We start from the raw sequence: 16,562 nt of genomic DNA on the forward strand, positions 1-16,562 counted from the left end.
TGAGAAATTTGGCAAGAAGGCACTAGGATGACAAATTTAAATAGGTCATGTAGGTTAATCTTTAAGTAGCTGAAGTTTAGACTGACTGGGTTCATAGTAATTCTCCAGGAAGCAGAGCTGTTGGACATGCAGACACACAGACACACGATAATAAGACATCTAATGACACTAGGGAGTATTTGAATTCCTGTTGTAAATAATTCAGCGTGAATTTAGCTGGAGAGACTGTTGCCAGGAAGGAGGAAGATGTAAAGTGTTCCAGGAGTTTCTAGTGTGAAAGGTAAGTTTAGGAACGATGGAAGTATATCCCTAAAGGAAGAGCTTTTGTTCCTTTACTGCAACCAAGTGCTTAGCACTGGTTTGCTGGGCTTTAAAAATCTAAGAAGACTTTCTGTGTGTTAAATACTATCCTCGGGCTGGCTCAATAGTTAAGAGCATGGATTTGATTCTCAGGCACTGGTATGGTGGCTCACAATCTGTAAACCCATTCCTAGGAGATCCAGCACCGTCTTCTGGCCGCCATGGACACTGCATACATGTGGTTTGCCGACATACCTGCAGGCAAAATGTGCACATACAGTGAAAATAAAATTTAAATTTATTCTTAAGACATTGTGATTATTTACTGAGACCCTGACAACAGCCTAACCATTTCTCTTCTTTGTAAATTGTCTCCACAAAGTCGTTAAGTACGTCTGTTCAAGAGTAGCATCAGGTCCCTTTTTCAAATTCACTAATTCCCCACCTGTAATGAGACTGTTGGTTTTAAACTGCGGGATCTTCTCAATTCACGTACCTCCCCACCTCATCCACTAAGCTGTTTGGTGGGTCTTCTGTTTTCCAAATGGCTTTGCGGGTTGCTTGAGTGGTATTTTGTCACCTCTTTTCATTTCTGTACTCTGCAAGCATGTATGTATTTAGTGTTTTTCTTGCATCTTTATCTTTATTAGTACTCAAAGTATTTGCACACAGGGTTTGCTGTTCAGTGCAGTTTGCATTTCTCTACAAATTTGAAATCATGGATTCAGTCAACATTCAGTAGAATGCTCAAAATTATTTAATAGATTTTAAGTAACATGTGACTTAAAATCTGTAGGAGGATGTGGTATAGGTTTTATGTAGAGTACTGAGTAATTAAGGATCTGAACATTGGTGTGTTTGGTGTCTGAGTGCCATAAGATTCTAAGTAGCTTTATTTCTAAAACTTATGAGATGGGACTTTCAGGAGGAAAATATTACAATCTGTATTTAAAAATGAGTGTCCTAACGAAAGTGTTAATGTGCACACCTGTAATTCTGTCTCTCAGAAAGTTGGGGTAAGGATCTCATCATGGCAGCCCGGGCTAAGCTACACAGTGAAGAGCGGATATTTCAGTACAAATAAAAGTATGTTAATGAGAATCTCAGGTAGTGTACTCATTCAATAAATGTTGATTGAACATTTCTGTCTCGGCCTGTGCCCATAACAATAAAGAAATACAATGGATCCTTGTTTTGGTGTTTGAGGTCTACTAGATGATTTGAGAAATATGGGGGAAAAAGCCCATAAAATGATTGTCAACTACACCACTGCACTAGAGTCAGACCAAGAAGAGCCCAACAAGAATGTGTTGCCCAGTTTTCACTAGAACGTTATAAGAATAGGAAAGACGGAAAATTTAAATGGATGAGCATCAAGACATCTTTCTCTGAGGCTGGAAAATGAATGATCAGGCCGGCATACGGGAGAGAATGAGTTTGTAACAATTGAAATATACTTAAGATTAAAATTACAGTGTACTATATATCAGCTCTGTAAAATGCAGTGGTGTTTGGTGTTGGGATACTCAAACATGAAGACTGGAGAATCTAGAAGTTTCCTGGGTCTACCAACAGTATCTGCAGGAAAAGTAGCCTTTCTCTGTATTGAGTGTAAAACAGCCAACCAGGTTATATAAGCTTACGTGTTTTATTTTCTTTTGTCTGCATTGAAGATTTCAAACCAAAATTGGAAAAAATTGATCGCTAGGAACTTGTCAGATCTGAAGGGTTAATCCAGCAGTTGATCCCAATGTACACCATATATGCAATCATTGTGTAGTGACTACTCACGCTGATTGCAAGGACACAGTCCTGAAGCTGGTTTGGGTGAGGAAAGTGGTATTTTGTAAACACTATCTGAGAAGCTGGCTGCTGAGGAATATAGTTTAGTGCTAGAACACTTGACCTGGGTGCCTCAAGTTCCCAGGAAGGGGAAAAAATGAACACCTTGCAAATCTCGGTGTAAAAGTATGTAATTCATAGTGTGGTGCTATTCCCAAAAAGTAAACATCCAGCTTGGTCTTTTGTGTTGGTTATTAAAATATTTTGAGAAGTCAGGTAGTGGTGTCGCTCGTCTTTAATCCCAGCTGTCAGAAGGCAGAGGCAGGCAGATCTCTTGAGTTCAAGGTCAGCTTGGTCTACAGAGTGATTTCTAGGACAGCCAAGGCCACACAAAGAAAATCCTGCCTGTCTCAACAAAAAAAAAAAAAAAGTTTTGGAAAAAACGAAGTCGCCGGGTTTCCTTGGTGTTTCACTTTCACATTTGCCCCCTTACCAGCCTGGTCTCTGCGTTAGAATTTCCACTGTGGTGCTGGGGATTAAACCAGACCTGTGTGTCAGGCCCATGTCCTGCTGAGCTGTGCCCACATCCTCCCTGGGTTAATACCTGGTACTGTTCACTGGGTAAAGGTACAAAAAATGAGCTTTTATAATGATGTAAATGGAAATGGCATCTTATAGTATGTATTGATAGTGTATCACTTGTTCAGTCTTCATTTGTAAAATCGTACCAATCCTCATTTTAGTGCCTACTCTGCATTCCCTAGTATGTTGGTGTTAGCATGCGCATGCTGCAGGGTCCTCACTTCAGGTGAGGGCTGTGCACACCTCATAGTATTTGGAAGGGGTTTTGGAACTTTTCAAGTTATATTATTGATATATTATGTTCATCAGCAAGTGCCACTGGGCATAGTAACTTTTTAGTATTTTTCCACAGAAATATATGGACTCGAGTTACCTAAAATTGGCTTGTTTCTATAATGCCAATACATAGTATGTGACATGTAAAATATATTTTAATACATTTTTATCATGATGGTTAAATATTTTATCCTTGTATACAAGAGTGAACAAAGCACAGATTTTTAAAGACTATTAACTAGCTCTGTGTAGCATTTATCAATTTCATAGATTCTTACTACTTCCCAGTCTCTTTTTATTATCCTGTCTCTGGTTCTTAGCCTCTCTCTGTTTCCCATATATAGGCCTTTCTTTTCTGCTCTTGTCTGAGCTGATTTTATCTAGAACAGCTGGAGTTCCAGGAGTGCTCCTCTGGGATAGAAGTACTTTTGGCTGCATTAATGCTAGTTTAATTTGGCTACTTTACTGTGAAATTGTTGTTTTTGTTTTGTTTTCTTATTTGCTCTTTCAATAGTTCTGTTGGCCATTGCAGTCACAAATACAAAGTACTATATGTATAGGAATAATACAGTGAGTTTGTTGTCCCTCAAAATAATTTTACTACATTGTTAAAAGTAATTCAGAGTTAAGCATGGTGGTATACACCTTGTCCCATTGTCATGAATTGGAGGTTAGACCCTTTTGAAATTCTGAAATCCTACATGTTCCAAATCTGAAACGTTAGGGCACTGGCATGTTATCACAAGCAGAAAGTCCCACATGACTGTGTGAGGGCTGACAGTCAAAGTGGGGGATTGCAATACCGAGCATCACTCACTCTCTGTAATGCCTACATGAATCACTTTTCCTAGATATGTATGTCATTTGCTGGCTGTGGCAGCAAACTGCTGCAGATCAATGCTAGCTTGATCTGTAGTGAGTTTTAGGCTAGCCAGGGCTACATAGTAAGACCCTATCTGAACAAGATAAAACCCACTTACTGTACATATACAAACATCTGTGAATTCCTTCCCACCAAAAATTTAAATTCTGCTTCCAGGCATTGTGCCAAAGGATGTTTAATGTATAGTAAAGGTTAATTTATTAGAAACATTATATGGCTGTCACCCAGATGAAGCCATAGTTGGAACACAGTATTTGGTCAATACATGATTTATAGTGTGCTGGGCTTAAGGATGAATTTGGATATTTTTGTGTTACATTTGTGACAACACAGATTGTTTCTGCATAGGTAAAACAAGCTGGGTTTCGTATGTGAACCTAATGCCATCCTGCAGATGGCTGAGGCAGGGGGATCATAGTTCCTGTGCTACTACATGGCAATAACCTGCCTCACAAAAGAAGCCACTAGAAGCAGTCATAGATTGTGAATGTCTGATTCTGCAGTGGGTGTGGGAGATGGGTGTTTGTTCTTCTGAAGATCAAGGCAGCCAGCATGAAATAGATGGCAGGCTTCTGTCTGCCAGAAAGAAACTCCAGATCTCTGAAAGATGACAGGTAGTGCGCACTGCTCACACAACGAAGAAGGGTCTGCAAAGGATTCAGGCAGCACTGCAACTAGATAGGAAGCTGATACTTGTATTCCATATACATGAAGGAGGACAAACTCAAGGATTCAGAGTTGACTACAAACTAGAAATTAGAGTCCTGTTGTCCAGGGATTTGGGTGGTTACAAATGCTTGTGTCTTTTTCCAGTAAGTTATGTCTGGGGTGGTATATATGACCTGAAAGCTTCTCATGGGACATGTCACTATCTGGGAAGTAGGCACGAAGCTCTAGGAACCCATAGTGAGAGTGGGAATCCAGATCGATCTACCTCCGCTGCTAGGAGCCATCGGGATTCTTGGCAGTGTATTCATGTTGGTTGAGTCTTACACATTAATCAGTGCCTCTAGTCCCAACTACTTGGGAGGATATGGCAAGAGTTCAAAGCCAGCCTTGTTTTAAAAAGCAAGCAGGATGAGCAGCTAGTTTGGTGCTAAGCCTGAAGACTGGAGCCCAATCTCTATGACAGCACATGGTGGAAAGAGAAACGACTTCCCCTGGATTGTTCTCTGATTTCCATATGCATGCATGGTGTAAATCAGCCTACAAAGATATTTTTTTAAAGGCTTTTGTATTTTGTTTTTAGATAACTAGCAATTTGGGGAGAGTTCCATTTGAAACACCTCACACTACAGGCAGAGAAGAGTTAGGCCACAGACATTAGGGCTGAGCACGGATGGAGCAATGGAGATCACATGGAAGCATGCACAGGGACCTGGATTGGAGCCCAGTCAATGCATAAAATCTGTGGATGACTTTGGTTAATTGGTCGTTGGGTCTATGGAAGAAAGGGCCGGGCTGATGTTTGGCTTAAGTCAAGTTATAGTAATTAGGATCAGTGTCAGGATGAAAGGCTCTTGTAACATTTAAAAGTATGTACCACATAAAAACTCTTGATGCTTAGGGAAAAGATCCTCACTAACTGTCATTAGGAAAAAAGTAGCAATTGGTCAGGAGAGATGGCTCAGTGGAGAAGAGTATTTGATGCTCTTACAGAGGACCCAGTTCAGTTCCCAGCACCCATGTGGCATTGCACAACCAGCTCCTGGAGATCCAGCAAGCCATTTTTGTCCCCTGTGGGAACTGCGCTAATGTGTAAACGTCTGTACACTTCTGTACAGTTAAACAGTAAGAATTTAAAAGGTAGCTGTTGATAATGAAAAGGTGAGACGCACCGGGCTGTGGGGCCATCTTCAATCCCAGTGCACAGGAGCCAGCCTGGTCTATAGCCAGGCTCCACAAAGAAACTCGGAACACCGAAAAGGAGGAAGGAAAAAAAAGAGGTGAGACATAAGTCACCAGTAAAAGGTTTGTAGCTTAGCAGTGCTGACATGTCCTATGTACATGCATGTAAAAACGTGGTCTGGGGTTCCAGACTGTGTCTCATATTGAGCTAAGTGGAATACCGTCCCTCAGAGCCCTGCAGCTGTTCCTGTTACACAAGTGACACATGATTTTATTTGTAATGAATCAGTTGCCAGCATGCAGAAATTGAAGAACAGAGGTAGACTACCTCGGTTCACAAATTAGGTCTAGAATGCCACATAACAATTCCTGTACTGATTTTCTGTGTATTCTGTATATTTCTGTGTAGGCATAGGACACTTAACCTATTTCATTCCATACACATGTACACACATTATGTTCACTATTTCTCTGCAGTATTTGAAGCTGTGATTTTAGACCTCTTGATAGGCTATTTCATATACTCACAGGATCTTGTGGACATTTAGCACAAGTGGACATTGCTGTGGTCTCCGCTTACTTTGTTCATAAACTTCTTTAGATGCTGTCCATTCCAACTGGATAGGAATTGTTTATTCCCTTAGCCTCAACCATAATAGCACCTGAGGTCAGTAGAGGTGTTGGTAAAATGTTTTAGGAACAGAGATTGGAAGCTTGCAGAAGCATTTCCAAAGCTCCTGGTCATCACAGAAGCCTCCTTAGATTTGCTCCCATGTAATGAATTGAAGGTGGCTACCAAAATCACTGCTTATGGGCTGTGTTGTATATGAAATTCAGATGGGACTTTTCACCCCTAACTACCCCTGCTGAAAATGAAACCCGCACCAATGTCACCAGAAATGATTTCCCTGAGAGATGGGAAAACTCTAGGGGGATGAGACAGTTTGTATTTTAGAGAGGTCGTTATTCTGCAGAACCAAGTGGGAGAAGTCCAGAATGAAAAGCAAGTAGACTTCAGGTGGGTAAGAGGTAGAAACAGTGATATGAAAGGTCAGGACAAAGGCTGGGTAGAAGATAAAATCAGTACAATATTAAGTTCACAGTAAGCCAAGGTTAGGCAGGGGTGGCGCACGCCTTTAATCCCAGCACTCAGGAGCCTGAGCCAGGCAGATCTCTGTGAGTTCAAGAGACCAGACTGGTCTGAAAGAAAAGTAAGCCAGGTGGTGGTGTTAGATGCCTTGAATCAAAGCACTTGGATAAAAAAGACGGTGGGTCTGAGTTCCAGAGTGGTACCTGTCTTAAAAATTGAGTTGATGATGAAGTGATATCTTCTACAGGCAAAAATGATTATGAGCTTGAGGTCAAACTGGACTGCACACTGAGACTGTCCCCAAAACTTAACCACGAAGGAAGGAGGCCTAGAGGGCATTGAAGAACCTGCTCCCCTAGACAAAGAGAAGTGGGTTGTGGACCTGCAGAGTTACCAGGACACACAAGTGAGACCTGGGGAAGTTAGTGAGAGCAGTTGTGTCCATGAGGCAGAAAAATTTGACATGTGAAGTTTTAAAGTTTTATTATGCTTGATTTTTGTGTATTCCATTAATATGGTTTATTGGGTCTAAATCTTCTCAAAATTTGCTGTTAACAAATAGGATGGCTGCCCTTGAAATCCCTAGCCCAGACCAGCTATTTTTTTGTAATCTGCCTCAGCCTTCCAGATAGCTGGGATTACAGTCCTGTGCCAGCAGGTCCAGCTGCTTACCTCTTAGTCTCTTGTCTCCCTCCCCAGTAGCCTGATGAGTGGCAAAGATTGTGGAATTGGATAAGTAAGTCTAGGGTTCATGCAGAATAATGGCTGAGTTTACATGCAAGGCCAGTAGAGCTATTCATATTAAAAAAATCTTCAAAGTCGGTGTGTTGTGCACCCCAGAGTGGACATGCTGGATAGGCCTGCCTGCTGGCAAGCATCCTGCCCCATCACAGTTTGTATTGGTGCCTGTTTCATTACTCCATGTAAAAGAATAGTCCACATCATGTTTAGATTCCATTAGAGCTACACTTGGACATTATTAAATGCATATGGCTTAATGACACCTGCAAATTTTTTACTCATAGCTTGATTTTCATGTTGTCTGCAAAGATGCTATTGTAGGTAAATGATAAGAAAAGCTTAAATACTAAGTATTTTCCAGTTCTTTTGACATTTTTAGTGAGAATAATTTAAAGATTTATTTTTATTTCGTGTATGAGTTTTACCTGCAGGTGCCTGGTGCCAGGCATACAGAAGAGGATCCCCTGGAACTAGAGCTCCCTGTGGGAGCTGGCACCTGACCCAGTCCTTTGCCAGAGCAACGAGTGCTCTTAACCCTGACTTCTCTCCAGCCCCTCCTGCCTTTTATCATCGTGGCTGATGATGAAATAGTGACTGACCTCTTGGGGATGACAGTGATCTACTTGAAAATTGAACTTTTAAAGAAAATAATGCAGCTCTTTACCTAGTTCATCGGTGTCCACTATTAACTCGAGCACTGAGAGGGACAGTCAGGAGGAGCTTAAGTTCCAGGCCAGCCTGGCTCACAGAGTGGAACGTTGTCTTAAAAAGCAAAATTAAATTAACAACAACAACAAAAACATGCAGTCAAACCCTAATTACACTCTGATGGTTTTCTGTGACTGTGATTTTACTTTGACATGCTTCAGAAACTACATTGGTGGTGTTGGGCTTTGTTTTTGAAATGCCTTGTAGAGCTGGCAATGTGTAGCCTTGTAAGCCCAGCTGTTCCAGAAGTCGAAGCAGGAGGATCACTGGTTCAATCCTGCCTGTGCTTCTGAGCTAGTTCAGGGTTATTTGGCAATGTAGACCTTCTCTCCAGAAAGAGAAGAACAAGCATGATGTGATAGACTTGAGGCCCTAGGAGCAACCTCTGGTGGACACCTCAGGAGGCTGGGGCAGGCCAGTTGCCTCAAATTCATCCCTGGCCTGATTTATATACTGAGTTCTAGACTAGGCAGCACCATATACCAAGCCATGTCTCAAAAACAAAAATGGAGAACTCTGTAGAGTCTGGGGGTGGAGACAAGGCTGAGGAGTTTGGAGCCTCGCTCCCTGCTGGGATTTCCCTCACAACTGCCTTCACTCGTGGCAGCTGTGTGGTTTTAAAGTTTGTGCTAGAGTTTGCTATTTTTCAAGCCTGATGACCCGAAGCTGTTTATCTGCTGAGGCGGTGCACACATACAATTACAGCACTTGGGAGTTCAAGGCAGGGAGATGAGGAGTTAAGAGTCATCTTCAACTGCATAGTGTAAAGCCAGCCTGGATACATTAGGATCTGTCTTAGAAAACAAAAGTTTAAAATCATATTTGATGAAATCATCAATTTGTAAATTATTAGATTTACATCAGTTGTTGCCCTGTAGCCTTCAATGGTAATGAGGGGCTGAGAAAGATGACTTAGTTAAGAACTCTGGCTGCGCTTCCAGAGCCCGGTGTTCAAGCCCAGTCCTGAGACGGCGGCTCACTACCCTTTCTAACTAACTCCAGGCACAAGCACAGATGTGATGCAAGGACACACGTGCGGACAAAACCCTGTGCACAGAGAAGCTTCATTAAAAGTATTAAAGGGGAATTTCACGAGAAAATAGCCTTCCCTACTCTTACTGCTTTAGTAGCCTGTATTGTGTCTGTTGCGATAATTGGTTGTGAGCCCTGGTCTCCATAGGCTCTCTTGTCATATTTGCTAATAAGAGTCCACAACCTTACAAAACCTACAGATCTCCCAACATGTATTTCTTAGGAAAGAATTCCTGCTGTTGAGGAGGGAACATTCTTACTGGCTAAGAAATGGTAGACAGCAGGAAATGTCATCTTTTCTTTAGGTTACTTTATAGCAAGAATTTTTCAGTGTTTACCTTTGAATACCCTTGAGGTTTTTACTGTTCACATGTGATTTGAATAACAGCCTCCATAGTAGTGGGATGTGTATTTATCTGTTTTTTTTGTTTGTTTGTTTTTTTGTTTTTCGAGACAGGGTTTCTCTGTGGCTTTGGAGGCTGTCCTGGAACTGGCTCTGTATACCAGGCTGGCCTCGAACTCACAGAGATCTGCCTGCCTCTGCCTCCCAAGTGTTGGGATTGAAGGCGTGTGCCGCCACCACCCGGCCTATACAGGTTTTCTTTAGTTATTTTCTTATACACTGAGTGTAATGTAATAGATGGTGGGAAAGAGGTATCATTTTCTACCACTCACAGACACAGAAGAGAATGATGCATTGGTTGAGAGTGGTTCTTTTCCTTGAAATGTTCTTGCAGTCATAGGAGTATGCATGGTACTGTGTATCTAGTATATAAAAATGCCTTTGTTTAATCTTTTGGTGTGCTTAGAGATGCCAGGAGAGTCATTTTATTTGATTTATGGGACACTTAAGAAGTTGATAAGGTTTTACAACAAACCATACTTTCTGTGAATCACTAAGTTACCTAGCAGTTCTGAGAGTTCCCAGTGAGGGCTTGCATAACTTTGTAAGCCTTTCTGCATGGATATTCCATCTAGATCTGAGTTTGTAAGCCTTTCTGCATGGATATTCCATCTAGATCTGAGTTTGGGGCACTTTCTTACATCAGCGGCATTCAAAGCAGTACTGGTACAGGTAGAGTTCTAGTATTCTGTGGTTATATACTTCTAACTCAAAGCTGACCCTTTCATACTCGTATTTTCTTTCTCCCTCCATATCTACACACACACACACATACATACACACACACACACACACACACACACACACACACACACACACACACACTCTACCTAAATCTCTGGAAGAAAAAATAAGGGCAAAATTCCTAAGAAATTTCTAGTAAACGGCATAAACTTTTAAAGGGGAAAAAAAAAAAACCGAGGGTGGAGGATGGCCTATGACTTTAATCTCAGCACTTGGGAGGAGGTAGAGGCAGGCTCTGTGAGTTTGAGGCCAGGCTGGTGTACAGAGTGAGTTGTAACACAGCCAGGACTACACAGAGAAACCCTGTCCAAAAAACAAAACCAACTGAACTTAAGTCTGATAATTGTGATATTACATTGCTATTGTGTCCTACTTTATTCATGTTTCCAGTGTTATGGAAACATTTTGCAAGGATCAGGTAACTGCAATTACATGTTTATGCTATATGGAGAACATTAAAGTATTCTAAGTGGAGCATGATAGCTGTAGCCAACCTTAGTACAAGTACCGAAAGTTTTTGTTGATTCAGCAAATGTGAATATTATATGATTCTGTCATTTTAAAAAATGTGAATGGGTGCTTTTCCTGCATGTATTGTCAGTGCTCATGTGCCTGGTGCCTACAGAGGCCAGCCCGCATTGAATCCCCTGGAACTGGAGTTTACAGTCACTCGTATTCACACCCCAATCTTCTGCTGCTCCCAACCTCAGCCATCTGGGACCTGTAATCTGGGAAAGAGGGCTGTGATGATTTTTCAGAACTGTTTTTCTGTGTAGCTCTTGCTGTCCTGGAACTCACTTTGGAGCCCAGGCTGGCCTTGAATTCACAGAGAGCTTCCTGCGTCTGCCTCCCAAGTGCTGGGATTGGTTTTGTGGATAAAGGCACGTGCTGCTGACCCTGCCCACCTGAGTTTGATCTCCAGCACTGACATGGTGGAAGAGAGTGTCCTTTCAGAGCTTGCCTTCTGACCTATGCTATGGCATGCGTACATACACAAAATAATATAGATAAAATTTTCAATTGTCAGCAGAGTTGAGTTTAGTGCTAATCTGAATCTTCATTCAGCCAGTGTTAAGGAAATAGGGATTATTTTGGATCAGAGAAATTACCCTCTGAATAAAAATAAGTTTTCAAAATAGAACTAGTCCATCCAGCACAAAGTGGTAAGTGGTATATTTTTTGGGGGGGGGGGGGCGTTGTTCGAGGCAGGGTTTCTCTGTATTGCTTTGGGGGCTGTCCTAGAAGCAATCCGTAGACCAGACTGGCCTTGAACTCAGGAGATCCTCTTGCCTCTGCCTCCTGAGTGCTGGGATTAAAGGCGTGCGCCACCAACACCCAGCTTCAAAGTGGTATCTTACTGAAGCCTTGGTTACTCTTAGCAAATTTTTTAAGAGACCAGCTACAAAGTCTGATTTTTTTTTAAAGGGCTAAATCTTATTTTTCTATTTCTAGGTTGCTAAGATAACATGAAACTGCTGAAAGTCCAGCCACTGGTCTAATACAGAAGAACGTAAAAGCCAGGATGCTGGCTCACACTGCTGCGTTATGTCAGTCGACTCCTGTTTAGAAGGGCACGGCCTCGTGGGCTGTGCTTACCACAGTTGACATAGGTAATATCCCAGTGTTGGTGTTGTCTGGTCTGAGACAGTCTTACTGTGTAACCTACTATGTAGTCCAAACTGGTCCTGAACTTTTTTCTTAAATTTCTGTGTGTGTTTTGCTTGCATAATGTGTGTGCACCACATGTGCCTGGTGCCTACAGATGCCAGAAGCGGGCATAGGATTCTGTGAAACTGGAGTTGCAGGCAGTTGTGAGCTGGGCATCAGACCTGGGCTTTCGGGGAACAGCCAATCTCCTACCAGAGCATTCTTTTCATCTCATAGTCCCTTTGCCTCAGCCAGGAGAGTGCTGGGGTAACAGGCACACAGAACTCATTGCCCCCCCCCCCCCCACGCCCTGGTTTTCAAGACACAGTTTCTCTTCCTTTTTTGGTTGGTAGTCCTCACTGACCTGGGAACTCTGAGGCCACTGTGGCTTCGAGTTCATCTGCTCCTGCCTACTAGTGCTAGAATTAAAGGTAATGTGCTACACCACCAGGCTACCTGTGTCCCTGAGGCAATGCTTGCATTGTCCTGTCTGTGAGGAGGATGATGTTCTATATATATATATATTTTTGGTTTTTCGAGACAGGGTTTCTCTGTGGCTTTGGAGGCTGTCCTGGAACTCGCTTGGTAGTCCAGGCTGGTCTGGAACTTACAGAGATCCGCCTGCCTCTGCTTCCCGAGTGCTGGGATTAATGGCGTGCGCCACCAACGCCCGGCTGATGTTCTATATTCTTGACTGCTTTCTTGCATTCTTCCAAATATAATGTGTGTAATTTTGAGCTATACTGGAATGTGAGAAGTGACATCCTAATAAGTGTGTTTTCCAAGACTGCCAGGGCTGCATGTAGGGAGACCCTGTTTCAAAGAAATGAAGGAAGGAAGGGTGGGTTGGTGGATGGGTGTCTTTACCTTCCAGTTTGGAAATCAGTACACATATAATACATACATATGGTTTTTTTTTGTTTGTTTTCGAGACAGGGTTACTCTGTGACTTTGGAGGCTTTTCTGGAACTAGCTCTTGTAGACCAGGCTGGTCTCCAACTCACTGAGTTCTGCCTGCCTCTGCCTCCCGGGTGCTGGGATTAAAGGCGTGCGCCACCACCACCAGGCTCCATACATGCGTTTTCTTCTTTGGGTTGAAGATTTTCTCTAAGTTGCTGCCTATGATGATACTCTTACCATGGCCCCACGCTGCCTCATCTCACTCATACATCAAGCTGGGTTAGTCCATTTTGAATACTTGAAACAGTTGCCTGTCCAGCATTTCCTGTGATAACAATATTGGCTCTCTTTAACATCTTCTGCATTGCCACTCCAAAATCATCTGTCTTTGATCTTGGGGATTAGGTGCTAGATCTGTGTCATCAGACTGAGTCCAGACTGCAGGTTTAATCCACAAATAGGGCCAGAACCTCTCATTGCCAGACAGAAAGGCACACTTCAGGAACACTGCTCCAATGTTTCCATAGCATTGTGCGTTCATGCATGAGGTCTAGGGGAGGTAGAAGCCTTTTTTTTCATGAGCCGATTCAGACACAGGGATGGATTTGTCTGAAGACCCACACCTGTTTGCAGACTTGCTGCTCAGGTATGCCTACAAAAGTTGTGTAACATGTATGTTTGGGATACTGTTTAGAAATGAATCATAAATTTTGTTATGCCAACATCAACCTTTTTTATAGAGCCTGGTGTTGGGGGTGGGAGGCAGAGGCAGGCAGATCTCTGTGAGTTCCAGACCAGCCTGGTCTACAGAGCGAGTTCCAGGACAGCCTCCAAAGCTAAATACAGAAAAACCAAAAAGGAGGGGGCAGGCGGAGAGGGAGAGAAAGGAAGATTTTTATAAAAATACTTAACATTAGGATCATGTCAGAAGCCCTGATTGTATTTTCTGGTGTCCTGTTCTGGCTGATTCAGGTGCTGTTGTCCAGCAGGGAGGGTGCTGCCTGAGATCTGAGCGGTGCGTCTACACGAAGAGCACACAAGTATCAAAGGCCTGTGCCGCCACCACCTGGCCTATGTGGCCTTTAGAGAGGGAGAAAATACAGATTTTTTTTTTAAGGTAAGCATTAAGTGTTTTATAACAATATAGATAAATAGATAAAATGGAAACATGGAAAAGAAATGTTAACTATAGAAATATGCATATCAAGTTAAATGTACTAGACATGAATCTACGAATCTACTGTCATCACAAACTTAGGAGAATGCCAAAATGGCAAACCCCTTGTTCATAAGAATGGGGCTTGGTGGTATACTTGATGACAGTCTGGCTTGGTGATTGTAGTTCAAATTATTTTCTTTCGGGCTGGAAAGCTCTCACAGACAGCCACACACACTGTGACCCAGGCATGGTAGAACATGCCTGTAGTCCTGAGGCAGGACTGTAGGTTTGAGTCAGAACACAATGCCTGTGTGTACATGTATGACTCCTATTTACTCATGAAAGTTTGTGTCTTACAGGTTACATGCTTTGAGCAAAACCCCAAACGGCCCAGAAGCAGCAGCAGACCAGAAAACCTGATGCGCACAGGACACATAATTTCTACAATTATAATTCAAGCTTTTTTTGTTGAGACAGACAGGTTCCAGTCCTTCTGCTCCTTTGTGCACTTTAAATACATGTATGAATTCAATTCCAAGTAGCATTCCCCTGACTCTCAAATGCTATGACAGACTGACTCATATTTTCAAAGGATGACCAGGAAAGGCAAATTCATTTAGTTGTACAGTGAATGTTTTATACCTTTTATACCGATTGTTTGGAAGGGGTTTGTGTTGTGAATTCAGGGACGCCTCCTAGATTCTAGGGTTACAACCATGACCCAGCTTTAATCTGTCTGTCTTTTTGTTTGGTTTTTCAAAGACAACTCACAAAAGACTAGTAGAGAAACTTTAATTAAATAGTTCTCATATGTACTGTTCCACATTGTGGAAATAAAACTATGCAGAACATTGTGAACAATGGCACAAACACATGTAGACTATGTATGATAAAGCCCCTGTTGTATGTTGCAAGTTTCCAGGAGCTGTTTGAGCATCTGTGGTGCACCGGAATTCCACACTGCTGGTCCCAGGCCTTTGTCAGTGCAGCTGCACTCTGTATGCTCCTATCAACAACTTAACCTAAGGAAGAAAGTGAATGTTAGCAATCACTATTTACCAAAACAATCTCTGTGAGTTCAAAGCCAGCCTTTCTCTATAGTCCAGCTTTCTGTTACATGGGTGGCAGTTTAGTACTCAAGGCAGGACTTGGACTGCTCAGCCTCACACAGGATCAGATACATCAGTGTCGACAACTTGAGCAGTCACCCTGAATAGGAAACAAAGGGGTACCTTGGCAAAGGGTGCTTCCGTCAACCGTATAAACAACTTATTGGGGCCGGCAACAGGACTGAATGAGTAAACAAAGTGACTGTCCTAGAGGGAAAGAGAATAAAGTCAGATAGACTCACATCTGTGATATCTACAAGCCCTATAGAACCTTTTACAGTAAAGAAACCAGTGAACTGAGGGCTTTTCTTTTTAAATTTTCGGATAGGATCTCCCTCACACTGGATGGCTCAGCTTAGGTTAGAGTGTGTTATCTTTTTATCTGCCTTAATGCCCTGAAACATGGTCTCTCCCTGATCCGGCTGGCCAGCCAGTGAACAGCTGACATCTGTCCTCACCCACTACATGCCTGTACATAAAACGTTCTAGTACATTCACCCTCAAGTTTGTCTGTTCTGTAATTTCCTTTGCTTTAAAAAAAAAAATCACATCTCAGCATTTGGGAGGAACAATGCAAGTTCAAAACCTACCAGGACAAAAATATAATGTTCTAATACATCTAAAACTGGAGAAATGGCTTATAGGTTAAAGGCTGCTCTTCCAGAGGTCCCCAGTTCAATTTCCAGCAACCACATGGCGGCTCACAACACACACAAACACAACCTATAGATGGTATAAGCACAGAAGAAATAGGCCTATACTCAATTAACCAAAAGAAAATACACGATAACAAGCATAAACACAACCACTTTGTATTCTGGCTTTATGTAAAGAATTTATTCTCAGAATGTTGGTTCTAGGACATATGCTAGCATTAAAATGATAAGTAAACATTAAATATCTTAAAACTTGGATCGTTTTCTTTTATAATAACTGGGAATTGTCCATGTCTCACTAATACAGGAATGAACGTTTTCCATATGTCAGCGCATCTGTGTGTGGGATGTGTATGTGTGGTATGCACACTCACCAAGGCATTCCAAACACCTGCAGGCATTAAAGACTTTAAAAATGTAAATTAGGTTACCTGGCTTCTGATCACAGTTTTCAATGTACTACAGAAAATCTTACCAGAAAAACAGGAAGTTGAAATTTATCATTTAAAACTACAGCTTGTACACTGCATGGACCACAGAGCCGAGCAATAACTTCTTTCCCCAAAAAGTTTGCATGGAAAATAAAGAGCAGGACACCAGAGCCTGAAGAAGGGAAAGTAGAGAAGATTAATGCAGCGGGTGTGTGTGGTCACCCCTGCTGACAGAGCAGGTCCTCTTGCCTCCTGTACTGAAAGCCCCACT

The 16,562-nt window shown here is 42.2% G+C and overlaps 1 protein-coding gene and 1 long non-coding RNA gene across 4 annotated transcripts in view; one reads left to right on the plus strand and one right to left on the minus strand.

Annotated features, from left to right (window-relative positions):
* The first annotated feature begins 9,764 nt into the window (after positions 1-9,764).
* On the plus strand, positions 9,765-16,112 carry LOC121137878. Its single transcript, XR_005875149.1, has 3 exons — positions 9,765-11,999; positions 13,909-14,053; positions 14,455-16,112. It is a non-coding gene; the product is annotated as an uncharacterized LOC121137878 (long non-coding RNA).
* The window catches only part of Mphosph8 (M-phase phosphoprotein 8), a 31,361-nt gene continuing 29,669 nt past the window's right edge, over positions 14,871-16,562 (minus strand). For 2 of the 3 annotated variants that reach the window (XM_040740729.1, XM_040740728.1), the window contains exons 12-13: positions 16,336-16,463; positions 14,871-15,411 (exon numbers count right to left, since the gene is read on the minus strand). In XM_040740729.1, coding sequence (XP_040596663.1) covers positions 15,259-15,411; positions 16,336-16,463 — 281 coding nt within the window. In that variant the 3' untranslated portion in view covers positions 14,871-15,258. The remainder of the gene's footprint in view (positions 15,412-16,335; positions 16,464-16,562) is intronic. The other variant, XM_040740730.1, reaches the window with a different exon arrangement.

The sequence above is a fragment of the Mesocricetus auratus genome, unplaced genomic scaffold (assembly GCF_017639785.1).
Source record: "Mesocricetus auratus isolate SY011 unplaced genomic scaffold, BCM_Maur_2.0 Super-Scaffold_100707, whole genome shotgun sequence".
NCBI lineage: Eukaryota > Metazoa > Chordata > Mammalia > Rodentia > Cricetidae > Mesocricetus > Mesocricetus auratus.